This window comes from Argopecten irradians, chromosome 9, assembly GCF_041381155.1.
Source record: "Argopecten irradians isolate NY chromosome 9, Ai_NY, whole genome shotgun sequence".
Lineage (NCBI taxonomy): Eukaryota > Metazoa > Mollusca > Bivalvia > Pectinida > Pectinidae > Argopecten > Argopecten irradians.
In genome coordinates, this window is record NC_091142.1 from 8,924,878 (window position 1) to 8,948,566 (window position 23,689).

At 34.8% G+C, this 23,689-nt stretch overlaps 1 protein-coding gene across 3 annotated transcripts; it reads right to left on the minus strand.

Moving 5' to 3' along the window:
- Nucleotides 1–378: 378 nt before the first annotated feature.
- Nucleotides 379–23,670, minus strand: LOC138331344 (EF-hand calcium-binding domain-containing protein 5-like). 3 transcript variants are annotated; one of them, XM_069278903.1, is made up of 21 exons: nucleotides 23,547–23,670; nucleotides 21,080–21,686; nucleotides 20,238–20,394; nucleotides 19,620–19,757; nucleotides 18,893–19,048; nucleotides 18,388–18,487; nucleotides 15,863–15,973; nucleotides 14,104–14,706; nucleotides 11,317–11,412; nucleotides 10,285–10,481; nucleotides 9,664–9,820; nucleotides 8,829–8,980; nucleotides 8,106–8,234; nucleotides 7,627–7,799; nucleotides 7,133–7,226; nucleotides 6,579–6,713; nucleotides 5,963–6,216; nucleotides 5,051–5,301; nucleotides 3,779–4,005; nucleotides 3,069–3,171; nucleotides 379–2,240 (listed from the first exon to the last, which is right to left on the minus strand). In XM_069278903.1, the coding sequence occupies exons 2-21, from the start codon at nucleotides 21,676–21,678 to the stop codon at nucleotides 2,041–2,043; spliced, it is 4,032 nt and encodes a 1,343-aa protein (XP_069135004.1). In that variant the 5' UTR covers nucleotides 21,679–21,686; nucleotides 23,547–23,670; the 3' UTR covers nucleotides 379–2,040. The 3 variants fall into 3 exon arrangements, with proteins under 3 accessions (XP_069135004.1, XP_069135005.1, XP_069135006.1); XM_069278904.1 differs by having other exon boundaries at nucleotides 23,559–23,662; XM_069278905.1 differs by lacking the exon at nucleotides 14,104–14,706.
- Between the last annotated feature and the right edge of the window lie 19 nt (nucleotides 23,671–23,689).

Below are 23,689 nucleotides of genomic sequence, written 5' to 3' on the forward strand. Positions count from 1 at the left end.
TTCCCATGAGATAATCAGAATCATGGAATTCACAATATATGTAAAGGGCCTTCAGACCTTTCAATCTATATGAAGAGAATTTGATTTCACCTTTGGCCCCTCCTACAGCTCCTGGGGGATTAGGGGCCATATAATTTCCAATTTTTATTGGCCTTAAGTCTTGAAAGGTTTGTGCCAAATTTCATAAAAATTGCTTCAGTGGTTTTGGAGAAGAAGTAGAAAATGTAAATTGTTTACAGACAAACAATGATGAACTGTCTCAGATGACAAAAATTATGCTCATATGATTGGATAAAAACTATTTGTGTTAGGAATCAAAGTACTGTAAGTACTGTAAGCAGGCATGCTTATGTTAAAAATAAACCCAACAAAATCAAGTCCATTTTAGTCTATATCAAGATATGACATCTCAGATTTATTTGGCAAAGTTTGTAGGATCCGACGGGTACTTTCGGTGCCACATGTTGTAAAACCTTAATACATATTATACAGGTAAACTGTAAATTGTTTTGACACTCTTCATAAGCCTTTAAACAAAACTTCATAACCTGCAATCAACAGGAATATATCACATTATAAGTTAAAATCAACAGAATTCTTAACAATATAAGTTGGTTATAGAACAAATTAATGCTTATACTCATTAACTATTTACATATTTACAACAAATCACAACAATATAGATGAAATATAAATTGTACCATATCTAAAGATTTCGTTTATAAGTCAAAGTAAGAAACAAAAAGAAAGTGACATCTTAGATAATGGAAATAAATGAGGATTCTCTTTTTCAGGACACATCAAGGTAATTATAAGTCAGTAGTGTCCATTTGTTGGCAGTCATAGCAGTAATCACTCAGTGTTTGGCAACGCCGTTTGGTCAATATGAAATAAAAACTATATAAAATGCTGATTAACTCCTCATAAACACCATTAATTAAACAAACACAGCAGCATTTCTCATATAAATATGATTAAAAATACTGATGATAAAATCATGTTCATTGTAAAATTAACACCAAGGCACAATGTGAATAACCAACAAGGAACGATAAAATAAAAGGAATAAAACCTGCATCAATTAAAGATAAAATATCACAGAGCCTTGGTCAGCAGTTTGGATTCCTGATGCAGACTGTACAACCAACCCCTTACCCCACACACATAATGGGAAAATGATATCCCACGCTAACGTTGTTTTAGCAGGAAGATTACAAAATAGTTACGTTCCAATACCACTGGAGACAATATATGATCAATATATGATTGAAATATTATATTTTTTTCATACCCCACCTCCCATCCATGTTAAATTCTACAATATTTTAATCCAAGGATATATGACAATGATATGCATCACATATTATCACATCCACAAGTACAATAAGATATATATTCGCCATGTTTCCTTCCTAAAACCCTTTCTCGGGACTATTTGTTCCTGTTATCACTGTTAATGTAATATACATCAGTAATATTTTCGCACTAAAGTAAGATTACTAGGTACATTTTATACAAATATTATAATAAATACTGCACAATTATCACAGATAACTTTAGATTGTAGACTGGCCACCCGAGTCTCTAGAATGTTAAAACATCGCTAAAATTTGGCGTGACAATTTTTGTCTCTGTGACATGTCGGATTCTAGTTCTCCTAAGTTTCAAACTAGGGGGAGATAATCTTGTATTAAAATTCTGCTGAGAAAACCTTCTCAATAATAAGGATCTGGTGGCCAGTCTTACAACTTTGCTAAGTCACAAATAATTTCATGAACAATAAAATATTTTGTCATCACAATACCTGAACAAAGAGAAATTTATTGTCCATGTTGAAAAAGGAATCACAGATCATACAGACGTTCCTTACTGACACTTAGTTACACATCTGTCTCCTGTACCGACCACATGATTGGCATATTTGTTGTGCCATGCAAACCTGACATATTGTAACAGTCACCCCTACATCTTTGACACAACAGGGTTTACAAATATATATCATATATGTCTGTTATGAAATCCATTGTTTGTGGATTTATCTCACGTCTCGGTCGGTGCCACTTCTGGCGTCTGCTCCACAGACTTTGATTCCTCTTGACCCGATGAGATTATTGCTCCTTCATCGGAATTCTTCCTCATCTTAAGAGTATGCTCAATCAGGGAGATGCATACAAAAACCCAGTTGTACATATTCTGGGCAGGGATGGAGCCGAACTTCGCCACCTCTCCGTGGGGAACATCTAAAAATAGCCAATCAGTTAACTGTTAACAATAGTAGAGAGAGAATGTTAATTATGGCTATAATCACAATCATGCTACTAATTAATAATTAGCTATGGATTTTAAACAGAACAAAAAGTACTGTTAATATGATCTGATTGGAAACTCCTTCCTAGTACAGTATTTGCCGACACTTCTAGGTCTTTGGTTTAACGGCAATTTTTCGTGAATATACCTACTTTTTAAGTATGTATTAGTTTAAAAATGTTATTTTTGTAAAAATAGAGTTTAAATATTATAAAATGTCTGATATAGATTTTTGATAAAGATATTTAATCCTCCCCTCTCCTCTTCTACATTATATTTTAGCATGAAGTCACTATTTTTTAATTTCATCGGGGTATGAAAAAATTTTGATTGCAAACTGTGTGAATCGCTACTTCAATGTTTATAATTAATTTTCCAGGCTACTATATAAAATGAAATATGTCGTACGATTCCATTGATTTTTACAATGGAGTATTTTTGCCTAATCAATATGCAATAAATGTTTATATTATGACTTCATGATAACGTCGGATTTCCATGCCATTCCCGGATTTTTTTCATCATGGAATGCAAAAAATGAAAAGGCCAATCAGAAAAGCCAAAAAAAGAAAAAAATATTTTTTTTCTTATAAAATTGTGTCTACGCCATGTGAAAATTACTAAACTATTATTACATATAAAAGTTATGGAGTAATTGAAAAAAACTTGATCCTTGACGATAATTTTGACACATAGATGTATAAAAGTTTCTGAAAGTACCCACAACTATTTCATTTTATTTGATTCCCCCCTAACAATACCTTTAAGAAAGACTTCAATCTTGTCTGGTGCGATGAGTTCTTGGTTCTCGGTCGATGTAGGATCGTATTGTTCAATTTTCTGGAGCAGGTCACCATTGATTAACTGTAATAGATTTATATAAAAAATCTTTATTATTATTTCTGTTTTTTAGGATATTATGAAATAAGTTGTAGAAAGTTAAAAGGCCACTGCCTCTCCCAAAAAAAAAAAAAACAAGACAAAAAAAAAAAAAAAATAGTATCATTAAAAAAAATTAATTAATTAAAATTATCAGAAAAACAATAACAACATGAGAACATATATATTTAAAGGCCTAAGATGAGGTTACTGCATCCAAAAAATGCAAGATTTTTTGAGTAATCTATGTTGACAGTGAATATTTATTTCATTATTTAACACATTAACACATTTTCATTAACTAACACACTGTCATTAGGAGACATAGAGAGAGGAAAACATAAGACAACAAGTGTTGTGAAAATTAATAATTCATTAATTTATTTAACAAGTAATTAAATTGTTAAGAAGGTGATGATAATTAAGCGTAGTATTAACAGTGAGCTAGTTCATTTTGTGACTCTACAAAATTATCAATCTCGTTTTACATTCCCAATTAAATAGTTTTGGATAGCTAGTGGGCCTTTAAATGAGTGTTTTTTCAGGATTCTATAAAATAACTTGTAGAAAGTTTGCAAAACCCACTCCTTACCCCTTTAAGTTCTCCCCAGTTGTCTAGCTCGCCAGAGACAACCTTCTCATAATAGAATATTGCACAGACAGCTCTCACAATGTTGTTGATTATCTTTGGCGGGTCATTGTAGCTCCTCAGCTCAGCGAAACCCTTGGCATCAATCTTGGACACATTCTCTCTAAGCTCCATCAACATGAGTCGATCAAACATGATGTCCATCCTATTATCGTCATCCTTCTCTGCCTCTGTAACATTCAAAGTCAAGTTGTTTTAATGGTCTGCAATTCATTGTCGGTCAAAACACAATCATTTGTTTAATATGGATATTGAAAATACTGTGTAAGTTCACCTGATATTGGAGGAGAACTGATTACAATGAAGGCCAAAAAAAAAAATGTCTGTTTAGGGTTACATTGGCAAAAATATAGGGTCGGTAGGTCGGGAGTACTTTCTTTTAGTGTCTATGTCTTTCACTCTAAAATAATGGCCGGAACCGGAGTCTGAGATCAAATCCCGACTTTTATTTTTTTTTTGTAGAAAAGTGGAAAAAATATTAGGGTCGGGGGTAAAAAATTAGGGTCGGTCTGGTAACCCAAAACAGACATTTTTTTTTTTGGCCTTAATGGTTGTGTTTAATAATAAATTGGATTTTTATTTTGTGAATGCATGAATATTTGAAAACAAATTGTCCACCTTTAAACTTAGATCAGCTGATTTTGGGAGACAGGGAATTGGAATCGTATGTGTAATTATCTGGCCTCCATTGATCAAAACAACAAAAGACCCAAGCCTCAACTGTCATCTTACAACCATGACATTGGTTTAATTGGAAAAGATCTATTTTTCTTTTGATTTTCTTGTCCATCTTGCATTTTGATCAGACAGTTCACTTCTTGGGCTAGACGCTTATTTCACATTGATGCAAATTTTCAGCACTACACTGTAATGGTCCTTAATGAACTCAGCTGTCGGTAAGCCATAAAACAAAGCAAACATACAATCAAACAAACAAATCACATGATCATATTGTTCCCATAATGACTGCTTTCATCACCAAACCTATTAATGGTGGTTTAATTTTAGTTACATTCTAAAAACAGCCAGAGTCATTTCACTTATTTACCCCTGAAGACACATTAGACTCTTCTAAATCAAAGACTAGACTAGTCAATTATAAAATTTCAGGGGTTCATGAATGAATTAAGAATGTGCCAGGTTAAGAAGGCAGAGGAAAGCAGGAGTTCCCCCAGAAAAACTGCCGACCTTTATGATAACAGTCTGATATCTCACCTAACACCATGAGTTTATCGTCACCAGCTGACTCGCGAGTGATCTCCTTATGTGCCTGCTGCAACAGTCTGAGCATCCTCTGGACCTCCTTATTCTCGTGGGTCGGTAACTGTTTGAGTTCTCCAATACTGATATCGACAACAGCGACGGCCTTTCCAGCGTCGTTACGCAGAGGGAATCCAAGATGGCGCTGTCCATATGCGTCGGCTGATACACTCTCACTGTTGTCGACACACTTAAACAGGTAATCCCTGAAACACACAAAATTAACACAAACTTAATTGTTACACATCTTTCTTTCCTAAACAAGTTAATCTCTTGTCCAACACTTCAAATTGTAACGCACCTCTCATACCTAAGAAAATGTTTTAATCTTTTTCGCACCTCTATTCTTGCTGCACACCATTATAAACTGAACAAGCTATCCAAGATCCCCATTGATTATTACAGTCCATGGCAACACAATATTCCTCCATTATGTTTCAAAGGTAATCGTTACTGAAGCATCTGATGTATCCAATTATGAATATTCATGTGTTCCAACAATTAACCGAGTTTGACCAAAATTCTTCAAAAAGCTAATAAGTTATTTGCAGTGACTTGGTTACTATGGCAACTAAAATTTCGGCTAAAAATCTTACATGCACATTTTCATAAGGTCTCAACAGTTTTGTTGAAATTGATCCAGCAATTTAGGAGGAGTTGTCTGGATAATAATTTTCTATGGACAGATGGATGGACAGACAGACAAGCTTATTCATTATGAGGGAATAATTATTTTTTAACCCATTCATCCCTGAAGACGTATTTAGATTCCTCTAATTCAAAGTCTGGAATAGTCCATTCAGGAATTTTAGGGATAATTGAGTTTATCTTTGCACACCAACCATACTAACTGCACACGTCTCTTACCTGAACAAGTTATCTTTCCTCTCCAGTCGAGGGGGGTTCGCCATGTTGATGACATTGCCCTTAACATCAGTTGTCATCATCTTCCTGAGGACGTAGTCCTTCTCGGTGCCCTCGGGTTCGACCATGTACGTTGTGATCTCGTGGACGTGTGGGCTTCGTCGATGGATCCAGGATACAGCACTCTCTGTGATCCGCAGTAGTTTCTTACTCATATCTACATGATGGTACGCTATACTGAAGGCCTTGGCTACGCCCTGACAGTGATACAAAACTTGTGTTAGAATGGTTTTTAGGTCTCACTTTAACTGTATTAAAACAGACATTTTTACATAAACCTATGACTGTCGTATGTGAAAGAGGAATTTTTGTTTTGAATTCCTATAATTGGCACTTATTTAATTATAAGCCACACTCCTAATTTACATGGAAAAACAAGTAGCAGCTTATAATCTGGAAAATACAATAAATCAATTTCACCAACTTCATTAATTTTATTTTCTATTAACTCATTCACGCCTGAAATTTCATATTGGACTGGTCTAAGTCTTTGATTTAGAAGAGTCTAAATGTGTCTTAAGGGATAAATGAGTTAATAATTAAATGACAATGGACTTACCTGGAAGAAGTGGATTTCGTGAGTAATGAATATGGTCTTTGTGTGTCGGTCGTTTAGTGTGTCTATACCCAGTAAACCAAACACTCGCTTCCTCTTATCCTTCAGTGGTACCACAATAAACGAGCCCTCGCGGTCCTGATAGCAAATTAGAAATATCAATTAGTATTTAACAATATAATGAAGTTAGAAATTCATGTAAAACAATTCAAGATGCCATTCATTATTTTTATGAATAACATGCACATATAGCCTGGAGTCTCTTTTTAGCTGCAGTCAAAAATAAGTGACCTCAAACACCAATTTTCTTTGAAAATCTGACAGGTCTTAAATGTGACCCCTTTGGGGTAATGATGGCCATTTTGGATTTCCCGCAAAAAAATCAAAGGCCGTAATGCACATCTTAATTCTATCAGCTATTTTGCAAATTATGCAGTTTCAAACCATTTGGACAATTCGTTTTCGAGGAAATCTCTGGAAACCAAATGTGGACAGACAGACGGACGGACACTGTGATAACTATACTTGCGCTTTGTTTTAACTGGTTCTTATCTTACCTCTGGTACTCTGTAGGGATTCCAGAACTGGATATTCCCATGGTTGTATACTCTGGGCACATGGATGGGTTTGCCACTCTCGACTGATGAAAAACTGTGAGGAAAAAAATGTTCAGACCATCAACTACATGTACGCAGGACACTGACTACCTAACATATAGATGTAATGGTGTCTTACATCACACAGCTATATATATTGATGTGTCTGATAGCAACGGTAAACAAGAGGCCCACAGTGCCTGTATTGCTCACCTGCTTCATTTAGTGGTAAATATCACAAAAAGTTAAGCTTACAATTTGAATCTGGACCCATCCCATTGTAGGTGAGTTTAATATATAGACCTCATTTATAGCCTTTTTTGTACCTGGAAACGGTCAAAAATGGCTCTTAAGATTCAGAGCGCAGATGGAGATATTTGATAGAACGACATTGTGGTCACCTCTTTGGTATCAGATAATGAAATCTATAAATTGTTTTTATCCCTATAACGTACCTGATACCCTTCATGTCACTAAACAAGATTTTGCCAAGAAGAAAGTCGGAATCGTCGACAGTAGCAGCCACGTATCGTAGACACACCTCTCCACGAGCAGGGTCAAGGATGTTACGCTCCAACATCGAGATATTAGCACTGATTCTTTTACCACCGCCATGGGCTTCTGCATCCTGGAACAAATATGTAAAAAAATTATTTGTCATGAAAAATGTAATGTCACTCCCTTCACATCCTCAATATTTAAGGGGTTATTTTCACTGTCTTTATATCCATCATGGAATATCTTGTAGTAAAACAATGCAGTTCAGGAGAAAAAAAATTACCTTAGAAAAGATTTACAGAGAGCAACGCTTATCATTAATTATATTTTGAGTAGCTTTATAAAGATATAATGCAAAATTTTTTTTTTTGAAAAGAATGAAAATTTAGCTAAAATATGTAGGAATCTTTAAGTGCCTTAGTTCGTAAGACGTTACCTTGTATAAGGCATTAAAGATAGCTTTATATACAGGCTCCATACTGGCACCGCCAGTCTCCGCAGCATTCACCACTTGTTGTAGCCATTTCTTCCTCGCCTCCCCACGGATACGCTCAGCATAAGTTCTCTGTAACCAACGAAACAGATTCAGGATTAACTCCCTTTGTATGAAAACAATGTCTAACTTATACACAAAGATTGTCAACAACAGCTAAACATAAATGTCTCAAAATCAAAACTACTGTCGAATTACGCCAACAATATTTGAGGTATAGCACGACAAGATACTTGACTTTTTAAATATCGACATCTAATGTTATTGGATTACAGTGCACTTTATATTTTTTCACTCAAATAGACTTCATTGTCTAGTGCTATCTTTCCCTTCATACCGTATTCAACACAATAAACACCTCCAACACTCTCAGCACCCATCCCCTTTATGGGGCCTCGATGTCACTTATGCTAACTTACATACCGAAGGAAACTAAGAATATTTATTTGATTTTTTTTTTGTTATTTATCAATAGCATACTGTATGCAAATAGCAATAATTTTTGTAAAAAATTAACCCAAATTTTTTGGTCCTATTAAGCGCCCCTTCATTATTTAATTTTCAACTGCCCTGGGCAATTATTGGATCGAATATGTTATTTTTTAGAGGAGCTTGACAACCTATTGGTATGACAGGCCAGATAAACATTTCTCCGTAGAATCTTACCTCAACACTGTTGATAAGGAACTCCACAAAATAATCAAAGCTGTCTGCGCCAGGAAGTTCATCCACAACTAGCAACACAAACTGACGGAATTCACGTCGACTCAGGCGATTGTCTTGGGAATATTTGGCTTGTTTCTTAAGGCTCACCTTAGCTGTGTATGATAAATATGTAATATAAATGTCAAGGAAACCACATAGACATATTGAAATACTGTAAGAACAGTGAACAGTATTTAAATATAGAGGCAGAAACTGACGATGAACGTTTTAGAATGGGTCTCTATATTTTTTAGTGTTTTATATGGTATTACAATAATAATAATTATTTATTTTATTAGTGTGTCACACATTTTTCAAACATACAATAAAATATATTTTAATTAAAATGTCCAGCCTAAAAGACTTACGAGACATTGTTGAAAATATAAAAATTCGATATAATACACAATATAACTTTAACAATATGTACACATACCTAAAAAGAGATTAAACGTCTTTTCTTTAAAAAATTGAATATATAATTAACTAAAATCACATGTTAAGTGTATTCTAAATGTTTAATTGATTCATAACCATCTTAGCTTACCTTCTTCTCTGTATAATGTTATAGTAATAACATGAATTGTTTGTGTACTTTCGTTTGTGGTTTGGATTGGACTTTAAAATCATTGCATGGGTTGAAATATTCGTGGTTAACTGATGTCACAGTGCTTTGAATAATGCATGAAACAATTTTGTTGTTTTAATAATCGTGATGCATTAGAAACCACAAAAGCAACAAAGATGTTATATGGTAAATGATTGAATCACATCTTTGTATGCCCCGAGTTCTGACCTCTCTCTATCGCCTGAGTTTCCTGTCCCTCCTTGTACTTCTGCATCACGGTCTCCACCTCGTCCAGGTCCAGATATCCAGCCCCGTCATTGTCCCATTTCTCAAACAAGTTGTCCATCTGGTGTTTACGCTGGGACGATAATGCCTCTTTACGTGCCTAAAATAAATAAATATTACTTGCATATTAATAGTTTGGCTAGAGTTGAAATGCTTTTGCAGCGATTTGTTTCATTTCAGTTGAAATGCTTTTCTTAGAGATTTATTTTCTCAAAGTCTCATTTGCCACAAAATAAATAAATAAGTACACATAAAAAATAAGTTGGATTATAATTTGTTCTCCTCCTGACCACAGTACAGTTGAATGACATCTTCGCATTGTGTGCATATTTTATATGGAAATGAGGGGCCACGGTGGCCGAGTGATTAAGATGTCCCAACATATTACCATAAGCCCTCCACCTCTGGGTTCCGAGTTTGAAACTGACCGCTGGTGATTTTTCTCTTGGTACTCTGGCCAGCTTTCTCCACCTACATATCTGGCATGTCCTTAAATGACCCGGGCTGTTAACAATATAATTAAACCAAAAATATGGAAATGTTTCACCCAGATTGTTTTTTTACCTTCATCAATCTTTCCATTTTCTCATCCTCTGTCTCCTCATATCCACCCTTTATAAACTTGGTAAGGGTCTCAAAGGTGCCCTTTTCTACTGGATCCTCTCCCAAAAATGTCTCAGTCAGGTGGACAAACTGCGACACATTGAGGGAGTTCTCATCGAATGCCGAGGCCCCGGACGTCTTACTGATGTGGGTCATAGCTGTGAGAATAATTAAGCCATCAGATGTAGCTATACTATCTAAAGCTTCAGCTAAGTCTAACTTTGTCACAAATAATAATATTGATAGTAATAAAACTTTATTCAAAGAAGATAACATGCTTAGCCAAAGAGAAATCTACCGTAAGGTTCCCAAACTACAATACTGTGCCATAAGTTGAGAAATGATGAAAATTGAGGAATTATACACTATAAATGTGGATATTTCAGTGAATGCTTAATTTCGCGTTTTGCATGTATAAATCACTGTGTTCTTATTTTCGCGATACATTTACTTGCAGACTTTTAACAACAAGGATGATACATGTACAAAATATTATGTGCGGAGAATATTTTTTGTGAGCAAGTGACTTTCCCATAATTAGCGTAATTTCCCTCTCACGTAATGTCCATAGTATACCCTTATAGACAATTCACAATATTTTACAACAGCTAATTGTTTAAATTATCTCATTTCTAGTCAAAATTGGAAATAACTTGATTAGCAAAAACAATGCAGTTATACAGTATACTGTATAGTTGTTAAATTTTATCGGTGCAAAATTTTGCCATTAACTGTTTGGAACTTTTTCATGGGTTTTAATTTTTCCCGAATCATATTTATTGCGTTTGAAATTGTCATTCACATGCCAGGCTCTGACATGTAAAACCATGATTTTAAAATTTTTTGTGAGATATTGATTTTTGCGAAATTGGATGAATCTGTGAATTTAGCGAAATTAAAACCTCTGCAAATATTAGAAACTATACAGTATACATATTAATAAGCTATGATAAAATCATATGTTCCCAGTTAGAAAATACGTAAAATGGTTACCTGTCTTTTCCCGACTAAATGTCGTACCCAAAGCGAATGTGACTGATGTATTCTCAGCCTGGACTGGCTTCGGTGCTTCTGTTTCAGGAACAGTTTCTGTAGAGTCAGAATATATATATAGATCATGGATGAATGTTACTATACATTTAAATACATTGTCTATGTTTAATTCTTTAATTAATCAACTTTATTTTCCATGGTGTGTTATATCTATGACTCTATTGTACTGTTAAATTAAAACTTTTGAAAAGATTAAATGCATTAAATGATCTTGAAATTGCTACAAATCACTAAGAATTAAAGTAAGGTCAAAAAATAAAAAATGTCTGTTTAAGGTTACATTGGCAAAACAAAATAGGGTATGAAGGTAGGAATTTTTTTTAAGTGCCTTTCATTCTAAAATAATGGCCGGAACTGGAGTCTGAGATCGAAATCTTGCCTTTTTATTTTTTTTTTCGTAGAAAAGTGGGAAAAGAAATTAGGGTCAGGGGTAAAAAAGTAAGGTTGGTCGGGTAACCCTATACAGCCATATTTTTTTTGGCCTGATATCAATGACATAAAATTGAAACAGTATTCTTCAACAGTCTGCTCATCGTAAAACTTATTACAATATCTTGCCAACATGAAAGTTAAACCTCTACTAAAAACCATGGTTTATATTTAATATGTTTTAAAAATTAGATGATGAAGTTCTTCAAATCTCTTTGTGCATGCACGCATAATAAAAGAGGAGAATCATTAATTTCTGAACATTATTTACATCAATATCTTAATTTAAAATTTGATTTAAATATGTAAAGAAATTTAATAATACAATTATTCTGTATGTGGTCAAAATGAAAAAAACATTGAACGGGTAAATTGAAGAAAGCATGCATGTTCATGTCAAAATATCAACACTTTCGTGTAATATAAATCAAGAAAACTTCTTGCACGATTAATGGTGACTGATTTTTTTTATTTTTTTTTTTAATAATTATTTGTACAAATGGAAATTTTCCCTCAGAGTTATACATTATAATGAATCTGCAGAAAATGTTTTTTAGCAAACCCTGTAGTAGTCTCTTAATATCGAGGTGTGGGATATCTATATACTGATACAAAATTATCAAACAATTTGACAATGCTTACGACATCAGATACAATTTTGACATTAACATTTCATTGTGATAAATGTCATGCTAGAAACAATGAAACCAGAAAACGAAAATGTTGTGACAAACTTGGTGAATATCATACATTTGTGATGGGATACTTACACACTTGTAAAGCTTGTGAGTATCGCAGGTTGAAACAAGTATTATTACAACAAATGACACTGTATTACACAGTACATAATTTTGTTTCTTTAAGGATGAGTTAGTTAGCAGATGGACGCTGTATTACACAGTATTGGTAGTTTTGTTTTGTTAAGGATAAGTTAGCAGATTGACTCTGTATTACACAATAATTTTATTTCGTTAAGGATGCGTTAGCAGATGGACGCTGTATTACACAGTATTGGTAGTTTTGTTTTGTTAAGGATAAGTTAGCAGATTGACGCTGTATTACACACTAACTTTGTTTCGTTAAGGATGCGTTAGCAGAAGGACGCTGTAATATACAGTAATTTTGTTTCGTTAAGGATGCATTAGCAGATGGACGCTGTATTACACAGTAATTTTGTTTCGTTAAGGATGAGTTAGCAGATGGACGCTGTATTACACAGTAATTTTGTTTCGTTAAGGATGAGTTAGCAGATGGACGCTGTATTACACAGTAATTTTGTTTCGTTAAGGATGAGTTAGCAGATGGACGCTGTATTACACAGTAATTTTGTTTCGTTAAGGATGAGTTAGCAGATGGACGCTGTATTACACAGTAACTTTGTTTCGTTAAGGATGAGTAAGCAGAAGGACGCTGTATTACACAGTAACTTTGTTTCTTTAAGGATGCGTTAGCAGATTGACGCTGTATTACACAGTAAGTTTGTTTCGTTAAGGATGAGTAAGCAGATGGACGCTGTATTACACAGTAATTTTGTTTCGTTAAGAATGAGTTGGCAGAAGGACGCTGTATTACACAGTAATTTTGTTTCGTTAAGGATGAGTTAGCAGATGGACGCTGTATTACACAGTAATTTTGTTTCGTTAAGAATGAGTTGGCAGAAGGACACTGTATTACACAGTAATTTTGTTTCGTTAAGGATGAGTCAGCAGATGGACGCTGTATTACACAGTAATTTTGTTTCGTTAAGGATGAGTTGGCAGAAGGACGCTGTATTACACAGTAATTTTGTTTCGTTAAGGATGAGTTGGCAGAAGGACGCTGTATTACACAGTAATTTTGTTTCGTTAAGGATGCGTTAGCAGATGGACGCTGTATTACACAATAATTTTGTTTCGTTAAGGATGCGTTAGCAGAAGGACGCTGTATTACACAGTAACTTTGTTTCGTTAAGGATGAGTTGGCAGAAGGATGCTGTATTACACAGTAATTTTGTTTTGTTAAGGATGAGTTAGCAGAAGGACGCTGTATTACACAGTAATTTTGTTTCGTTAAGGATGAGTTGGCAGAAGGATGCTGTATTACACAGTAAATCACGTTTCGTTAAGGATGCATCAGCAGATAGACGCTGTATTACACAATAATTTTGTTTCGTTACGGATGAGTCGGCAGAAGGACGCTGTATTACACAGTAATTTTGTTTCGTTAAGGATGAGTCGGCAGAAGGACGCTGTATTACACAGTAAATTACGTTACCGTAAACTGGACAGTAAAATCTACCCCAACCATTATGGTCACTACCTTGTTTAGCGGACTCCCCTTCTCCGTCCTTTTTATCAGTCTCTCCTTCTGTGCCTTCTTCTTTCTTTTCAGCTGTCTCTCCCTCTGTCTTTTCAGTTGTTTCTCCCTCCGGCTTTTCTGTTGTTTCCTCCTCACTTTTATCAGCTGTTCCATCCTCCGTCTTTTCGTCTTTTGGTGTCTTTTCTTCTGATGTTTCCTCTTTTTTCTCTGTGTCTTTGTTTTCTGTCTGTTCGTCTGTCACAACTTCTTGTGTTTCCTTCTGCTCAGTTTGTTCTTGTGGTTTTTCCTCTTGTTTTTCTTCTGGCTTTTCCTCTGGCTTTTCCTCAGATTGCTCAACTTTCTCCTCAGGTTTTTCCTCTACCTTTTCCTCTTTTGTTTTAGCTTCTTCTTCATCTCCTTTTACTTCTTCTTGTTTCACTTCTTCCTGTTGTGTTTCTGCTGGTTTCTCTCCATCAGTTGGTTTCTCCTCCTCTGATGGTTTTTCTCCCTCCTCGTTAGCCTCAGTCTGTGCTACCTCACCTTCCTGAGGTTTGTCTCCCTCGGCCACAGCCTCAGTTACCCCTCCTTCAGAAGTCACTTCCGATTGCTGCTCTGGCTCTTTAGCTATCAGATTTATTGACAACAAAGCAAAAATCAACCAAGTGTAACACAAACAAACATGTGTCAGACCTTAACAGGCAGATTCAGTCAGTTTTTATGATGTTGAATAATCATGATTTAGATTTCTTTGATTGGAGGTTTTTGTATTCATTGATTCATAACTGTGCAACCATACAGTCTTGATTTAGTGCACTATGACAAAGAAATGAAAGTTCTTCTTTATCTAAATCATTGAAATTCTACTCTTTAAAATAGTCTAGAAAAATGAATAAAACATTTAATATTTCAATCTGATATATAAAGAGCCATATGTGAAAGTCTTTTGAAGGAATTATGATAATTAAGTAAGGTCAATTTTCAGTTATTCAAGGTATCTTTAACATTTTTCATAATGCTATTTTTGTCTTTTTCTTTTAAATTTTAGCATTTAAAGGTTTATATCATAGTTGGATTATATTAATGGGACTAATTCATGCACCACATCTCTATTATACCCCATAACACTTGTGCGGGACTATAGTAGTATCTCCCGACCGTAGTGATGGAACATAACTTTGTAATCTTCCCACTGACTGAAGCACGGGATAGTATCACATAGTGTCATGAGTAGTGTTAAACAATAGTCCAACACAAACCTTATCCGATATCACCGGGTACACGAATTAGTCCCATTTAACCCCATTACAAAATATTAGGAGTCCTATGGCTGTTTTATCCTTGCTGGACAAAGAAAAAAACTGACTGAAAATGCTTCACAGGACCCCGTAACATTGCAAAATAAATATTTCATGCAAAAAATAACAAATAAACATAGAAGCATGCAGGAATCTTCCAGAACATATGTGAATTGACAGCCATTTAAACTGTGTCAGCCATCTCTGATCATGCACATACGTATATCATGACATCTTGTTCTTGTACATATGTGATTTATAAATTTCAGTTAAATCTGGTATAAAATTTTGGTGACACAATTGATGATTTTTACAACAGAATTCTACTTACTTGTCCGTATGAATGGACTATTGAAAAATTACTAGAATGTCTTAAATGAAAAAAATAGTGAAATACATCAATGGAAGTTATGATCAATTAAAGATCTTAACAAATGACCACCAGTCAACCCTCAGAATCCAAACATTGAGTATTATAAGTGTACCTTGGATCTGCTGTTGTTCAGCTTCTCTTGGTTTTTCTTTTTCGTCTTTAGTTTCCACTTCATCATCCTCAAAATAGTCATCAACCACCTCATCCACCTCTGCTACAGGCCCTGTACAGAAACAGAAAAAAAGCAAAGTTATAATGTATCCATCATAATTGAAAAATTAAAATCCACATACCAATAACGTAATTCAGCATGATTGAAATCCACAAGAAATGCTGAACACAAACTTAGATCTTATATATTATAGATAAAAAAGTTCAGAACAGAAAAAGATTTTAACTTGATAATTTAATTATTTTAATTGAGTTTTAGTTGGTGATGTAATTAACTATATAAAACAAGAGGCCCATGGGCCTTAGCGGTCACCTGAATTCAGACACAGAATGAAACAAAGACATGCATATAAACACTATAAATATATATTGGCCCATCAGGCCCTTGAAGTCAGTCAGTGATTTTATAAATTTTTAATCTATGAAGATTATTTGGTTCCATCAAATCAGTGAATTCAGGAGAAAGATTTTTGAAATGTTATCCATTTTGACCCCTTTTGGCCCCACCCCTCTCGCCCCTGGGGGTCGGCCAGGACCAATATGGATATGATGTTAAATGCTATCTCAGGTTCTACCAGTTCCAGAATTTCAGAAGAAGATTTTTGAAGTTTTAGCCTATTTGACCGGTTTTGGGACCGCCCCTAAGGCCCCTGGGGATCAGTCATGGGAAAATTTGGTAATAAGATTCAATGGCCATCACATAGAGATAATTCTGACTACAATTGACGAATTTCCTATTATAATGACTAAATAATGCTCAAAAATGTGTTTTCCATATAAAAACTTATATGTAGTAAACTTAACCCCCTCCCTAGGGGGAAACCTGAGACCCAAGGGTCATATAATTCACAATTTTCATAAAACACCTTAAGACCTGTCCATCTATGAAGAGTATTTGATTCTACCATTTCCAGTATTTAAGAAGAAGGATTTTTAAAGTTTTAGCCTATTTGCCCCTTTCGGCCCCGCCCCTCTGCCCCGAGGGGGTTGACCAGGATATTAAAATGTTATCTCATGCTTATAATTCTAAACAAGTTTGACTCATTTCGTATTAAAATTGAGCAAAAAATGCTCATAAATGTGTTTTCACTATATAAACTATAGTAAACTTGACCCCTTCCCCAGGGGGAAACGTGAGACCCCAGGGTCATATAATTCACAATTTTGGTAAAGGACCTCAAGACCTTTTAATCTATGAAGAGTATGTGATTCTAGCATTTCCAGAATTTCAGAAGAAGATTTTTGAAGATATAGCCTATTTGACCCCTTTTGACCCCGCCCCTAAGGCCCCTGGGGTTCAGTCATGGAAAATTGGTTAATAGGATTCAATGGCAATCTCATACTGATAATTCTGACAATATTTGACTCATTTCCTATTACAAATGATCAAATAATACTCAAAAATGTGTTTTCCCTATATAAACTATAGTAAACTTAACCCCCTCCCCAGGGGGAAACCCGAGACCCCAGGGTCATATAATTCACAATTTTTGTAAATGACCTTATGACCTTTCTATCTATGAAGAGTATTTAATTCCATCACATCTGTGAGTGGAGAAGAAGATTTTTGAAATTATAGTCAATTTAACCTCTTTTGGCCCCTCCCATAGCTCCCTGGGGGGTGGGGACCGTATAATTCACAATTTTGATTGGCCTTATGCCTTAGAAGGTTTGTGCAAAATTTCATTGAAATTGCTTCAACAGTTTTTGAGAAGAAGTCGAAAATGTAAATTGTTTACGGACATACGACGCACGACGGACGACGCACGACGGACGACGCACGACGGACGACGGACGACGACGGACAAAAGGCGATTAGAATAGGTCACTTGAGCCTTCGTCTCAGGTGACCTAAAAATTTATACACGGTACTTATTAATGCTGAATTTATACTCTGTACTTATTTATGCTGAATTTGTGATATTGTCACTTTATCATTTTTATTCAGTATCATAAATTAATTGGTGAGGTGATTTTAATTTTGTTCACACCATTTTTCAAATTTATACCATACATTGATTATGCTGAATTTATGATATTACCATTTTATCATTTTGATTCCATATATGAAGTAATTGGTGAGATGAATTATATTTTTCACAGTAATAAGAAAATGATTTAAAGCTAGAAATTCTTTCTCTTTGTATAGTACATCACTGGATGCATTGTGTACATTTGCAATGTGTGCTTAGAAGTTTAATAAATTATTACCGTATTTGACCCAATAAGTGCTCAGGGCGCTTAAAAAATTGAAAAAATTAAAAGGTGCTAATAAGACAAAATTATTGCAAATCTAGACAGCTTTGTATAGTTTTGGTTTTTATTTATGCCTGGACAATTGAAATTGAGGCCTTAAAAAGGGGGATGGGTGCTTATAGGGACATGAGCGCTTTTTTGGTTGAATATGGTAGCTACAATGCCATCTGTCGCTGTGAAATATTCATCAGCCGCGTCCTAAAACCTTACATCTCCTAGGATTGCGCAGATTCCTTTTGATATCCTCCTTAAGAGAATCCCAGTAGGACTCAAACAGACTCAGAATTCTATGTCTGTCAAGTAGTCCAATCTACAATTATAGTTAAATCTATATTAGAAGGATATAAGTAATACATGAATCGATGAGACAATCGATGAGTCCAGTTTTTTGAAAGGAAGTGGAATAACCATTTTTCTTTTGCTCTGCTTAGATGCCTAACTATTACCAGCCACATGCATGGATATAAAACACAGGAATTGACACACACACTTTTATTCTAGCTGGCCTCGGATACTCCTGCCGCGATATTGCGGATAACGTAATTACGGTTTATAATATATCTTGTTTTGATACACAAATTACATAAAATGTTTCAAGCTAAATTGCGGAACTTTGATTTGCTAAAATTATACATTATAGATTAAGGTGCAAATCATGAAAATTTTAGCCTGCAAAAATAAAATATTCAAAATCCAAAATGTTGTCTCTACTTACTCCGCTATGATCACAGGTGATGAAGAGGTTCGTTAGAAGTATCCTTCGTGCCTCCCGACTAGCCGCGGCTCTGTGAGATGTGGCACACTTTGACAGATGACCCATGAATTCGTCAAACATTTCTTTACTCAGTTCTTCCACAAACAACCCCATGTACTGTGTAAAACAAAATATCAATATTGATCTTTTGTACTCCTTTAAAATCCTTAATTTATAATACTTCGGGAGATACTATGTTTAAACAAAAAAATAAAATAAAAAAAATTCAACACAGTATTACAAAACTAATATAAGGTGACATTAATTAGTCTTTGTTTGAAAACCTGTTGGAGTAAAATATCAGACATTTTCAACATACAATGTAATAATAATATAAATTGAACACAATAAAGCCTTCGGCGATTTAAAGTATTTTATATCCTACAGACATATACTTGTAAAGATCCTATGTTACACAGACCATTACATTGATATTACTCTTTTAACCTGTATCAGTATTCATGTATATATATAAATATATACTTTAATTTCACTGTACACATATTTTCTATTTACCATATTCGAACCAATTCTCCTCTCCTTTTAAGGCCTTAATTTCACTTATACCATATATTAGATCGAGTATGATACATGTATTTTTGTCTCAGCACCATAAGTAAAAATTATTTCAAAGGAAGCAGTGTCCATTTCACCAAATATAATCATAATCATTAAACTATCCACATACTTTAGCAAATTCCTTCACAGTGAGTGATTTTCCTGTCTCATCTGTTGGTTCTAGAGCATGACTTAATTTGGCAGCATTACGTAATTCTTCTGGGAAAGTTTCTGCAATCTCGACAAACGAACGCAGAGCATTCTGAACCTGTAAAACAAAAGTACACATGTTATATAAAATTAATATAGTAATATGTTCATATTGAATAAGTATTATAGATAATTAACCTATTCTGATATATAACATATTGGACAATTTAACATTTGTTTACTTTTATCTATAAAGATCTAGATTTTTGCATTTTCAGTTTTTAATCAATATTCAATCTAAAAGCATGCAAGCATCCTCGAAGGTCATTATTCCCCTCCCCCCCCCTCCCTACCAATTATGATAGAACTACAATAGATAATTCTATTCTACATAACTGTCAGGCTGGATATTCCAGCTAGAGACAGAATCATGGTCTGTTTCAAACTTACAATAGATAATTCTACATAACTGTCAGGCTTGATATTCTAGCTAGAGACAGAATCATGGTCTGTTTCAAACTTACAATAGATAGTTCTACATAACTGTCAGGCTTGATATTCTAGCTAGAGACAGAATCATGGTCTGTTTCAAACTTACAATAGATAGTTCTACACGACCGTCAGGCTGGATATTCCAGCTGGAGAACTGGTCCATGAATGCCGATTCTCTTCGCTCTCTCTCCTGCTGTTTGAGTAACTCTAGTCTGTCTCTTTCCTCTCTCCTTCTCTTAGCTTCAGCCTTAATTCTTGCCAACCTTAAATACCAATATCATGACATCATTTTCCTCAATTCAGTATGGTAGATCATTGTTCATGTCAAGGTGTTTTAACAGTATAATGAAATCGATTATGCGAAAAAAATTAGGACATTGTACCTAAGTATTATTTTGAATCTCTAAGATGACACATACATAAATGCCTCACATTTTTCAGGTATAAATGTATACACATGTTATAAAACAAATCAATAATCAAAATTATTCAAACAAGCAAAATGGCATTTATATATATTTATATCTATATAAACACAAAAAGATCATCAACGCAAAAAAGTCACTTTTCTATTGTTAGCGCTTTTAGGGTTGCCCCATCTGAATATAGATATTTAATTGATGCACAAAGTTTTTAGATATTAAACAATATATTTATATATTTACAGAATCATTTTTAGCAATAAAACAATATAAATAAGTCTCTACATAACCAAGATATATAAAATGTATTAAATAGAATTTTCCTATATGTTTCTTGATGAATAACATTTATATTTCATCTCATGCAAAAATTTCAAAGTTTCCATCCAACTTGATGAAATATTGCAGTTATTCATCAAGAAACAAAGAATATTCTGTTTTTATTATAAACCTCCACCGGATAAGCAAGCAGTTGAAAAATAAATAAAGTATAGTGGTCATTTTATACGATTTGGTCCTTTTTTACCTGTTGTCCTCAATATTGAACAGCTGCTTTTTGAGATCATCAGCCACCTCCCTTAGTCCTCTGACATAAGGTGACGCCTCAGAGAAATTACAATATTTAGGATTGTTCCTCATCAGATATTGAGCCAAGAAGTTGATAGGATTAAAGTTTGGTGCCACTTCTTCCACCTCTGCTAATCCTCTATTGTCCGCCTCGTTGAGGAGTTTCTCAACTCCTAAAATCAACGTGGGTAGCACTTTATCTACGAGGTATGCTCTCACTTCTAATGTAGCCTCATTTTCATTTAACCAATCTTTTGCGAGAACTTCAATAGGAATTTTTCTTGCAACTTTCTTAGCATCGTCTCTTGACAGCTTAACATTCTGTTTCTTTTCGTTCCTGATAACCACTAATTTCTCCATCATGTTCTGTTCGTGTAGTCGTTTCCATCTTCTGACCGCACTTCTGACCACAGGTTTAGAATAATCTCCAGAGTTTGGTGTGCCAGGTGTTTTTCGGCCTGAAGCACTCCCATTGCGATTGTCCTTCCCCGCTGACATAGTCACTCTCTTTTTTGGACTGGTAGGAGTGCTGGGATTTACTGCTAATGTGTCCGCCATGTTTCAATCTGTAAATTATTATAAAACAATATTGTACTTAAAAATGATACATGTGTAAGATGACGAGAGTAGTGTGCCCCTAGCCGGGCTCGAAAACCCAACCCCAGTCTTACTGGTCCGCCACTCTATGTCAGTGGAGCGGCAGACCAGTAAGTCTACTAACTAGCTAAAGGGAAATTCCCTCTGGCACGAAGCTAGATGGGGATCGTATCACTATGGACATTATATAATTAAAACCGGCTACACATGTAAAATTAACAAGAGAATGCATATTAAGAGAATAACTTGTGCTTTTGTTAAACTTTTAATAGAGTTTAGATTACTAACTCTCTCTATTAGAACTAAATAATTATATTTTCTTTTTATTGTTAAAACACAACAATTATGATAATGTGAGATGTTACAACGTCAAGAACAATATAGCAGAATTGGACTGGGTTGATCATCAGTAACCAAGTAGCTTTGTCAGTATAGAGCACTTGGCTAGTGTTCTGAGGGTCCCGGTTCGAATCCCAGTCTGGCCATTTACGTTACATTTTCTCCTATCGACCTGTTACAATAATATTCTCGCAGCAAGGAATGTTGTCAGTGAAACAAGGGAAAATGAGATTCAGAGAATCAACGGTACTTTCTGTAAATGGTGATGTCGCACACTACGTCATGGACCATATTGCAGGCTACTCAAAAAGTTATTACTTATTTTTTAGTGGTATGGAATTTATGTGAAAACTGAAAAACAATTGTATAATCAGGCAAATTATGAGAAACTTCAAACTTTTGAAGTGACTTACAAAGTGGAAGCGAGCAAGTACTGGTATTTGTGTTTGGGAGCGAATTGGGGAATAGAATTTTGATACTCTTAAAGAAATGAGTTAGTATATCCGTGTAAACATTCTACATGTACTGTACTTACTCCCATAACATGAGAGTCGACTGGTCAGCCGTTTTTTTATCGGACGTTATTTTGCTGACTGTCGACTCTCATTTCCGAAGGCCTATTTCTTTGATGCAGCTTCCGACGTCAAATGAAGGCGGAATGAAAAGTGCAATAATTTTAATATTTATAGCTCTAACAGTGATAACATTGATGTGTACTTACAGTTTAGGTATTAATTATCCCATTTATATAGGAAAACCATAACTTGAGGCCTCATAAAATAGTATTATAGCGGATTAGATATGATGAATCCTTTCCGTAACATTTTGACCTAGTTTTAAATATGGCGGCTGGTTACTACAAAAAACGGAACGTGAATTCAAGCGGGCAGAATGCAAGTAAAAGTAAAGGCAGATCAAGCGTTTTCGGGACTTTGCAATTCGTTTTTTCTATTTACCGAGTGGATCGCTTTCATCATGAAGTTTTGTCTGGGTCATGAAAGTTACGTTAGGAGATGTAAATATTTGTTTTAGATGGATTTTACGGCTGATTTTGTTAAAAACCTTGTTCAGCATCAGGTAAATGGCCAATCGGAAGTTAGAGGTTAGACACGAGGTAATGTTCCAAAAGTGTCTCGTCGTGCTATACCTCTAACATTGTTGGAGTAGTACTGGTACTGTACTTAATGTTACAATTTACTCAGGTCTGAAAATAATGTATTTATTAGATGTAGGTCTTATTTCTCTATACTTAGAGTAACGAATTATTACATGTAGCTGTGGTCTTATACGGCTTTGCCTTTATTCATATCATTATGGGATCAGTATGAATATGAAAATAAAAATAAAACCATGCACTGACAGCTAGGCTACTGTAGTGACACTGACAGCAAGCACCTGCATACATAAATAACAGATCATGAAACCTCTGACCTTACTTACACATACTGGTATCGTGTCTTTGGCTCAGTAATTTATTTATCACAACTTACTGTTATGCTCACTTGCAATTATCCTGATTTGACGGAAATCACTAGACAAATATCAAGTTTGTAACGTTCACATCTGGAAAATGTTGCTTCCGATTCGTTGCTAAGACTAATCTTGGTCGCTCGAGCGCTTAACTTTAACTTCC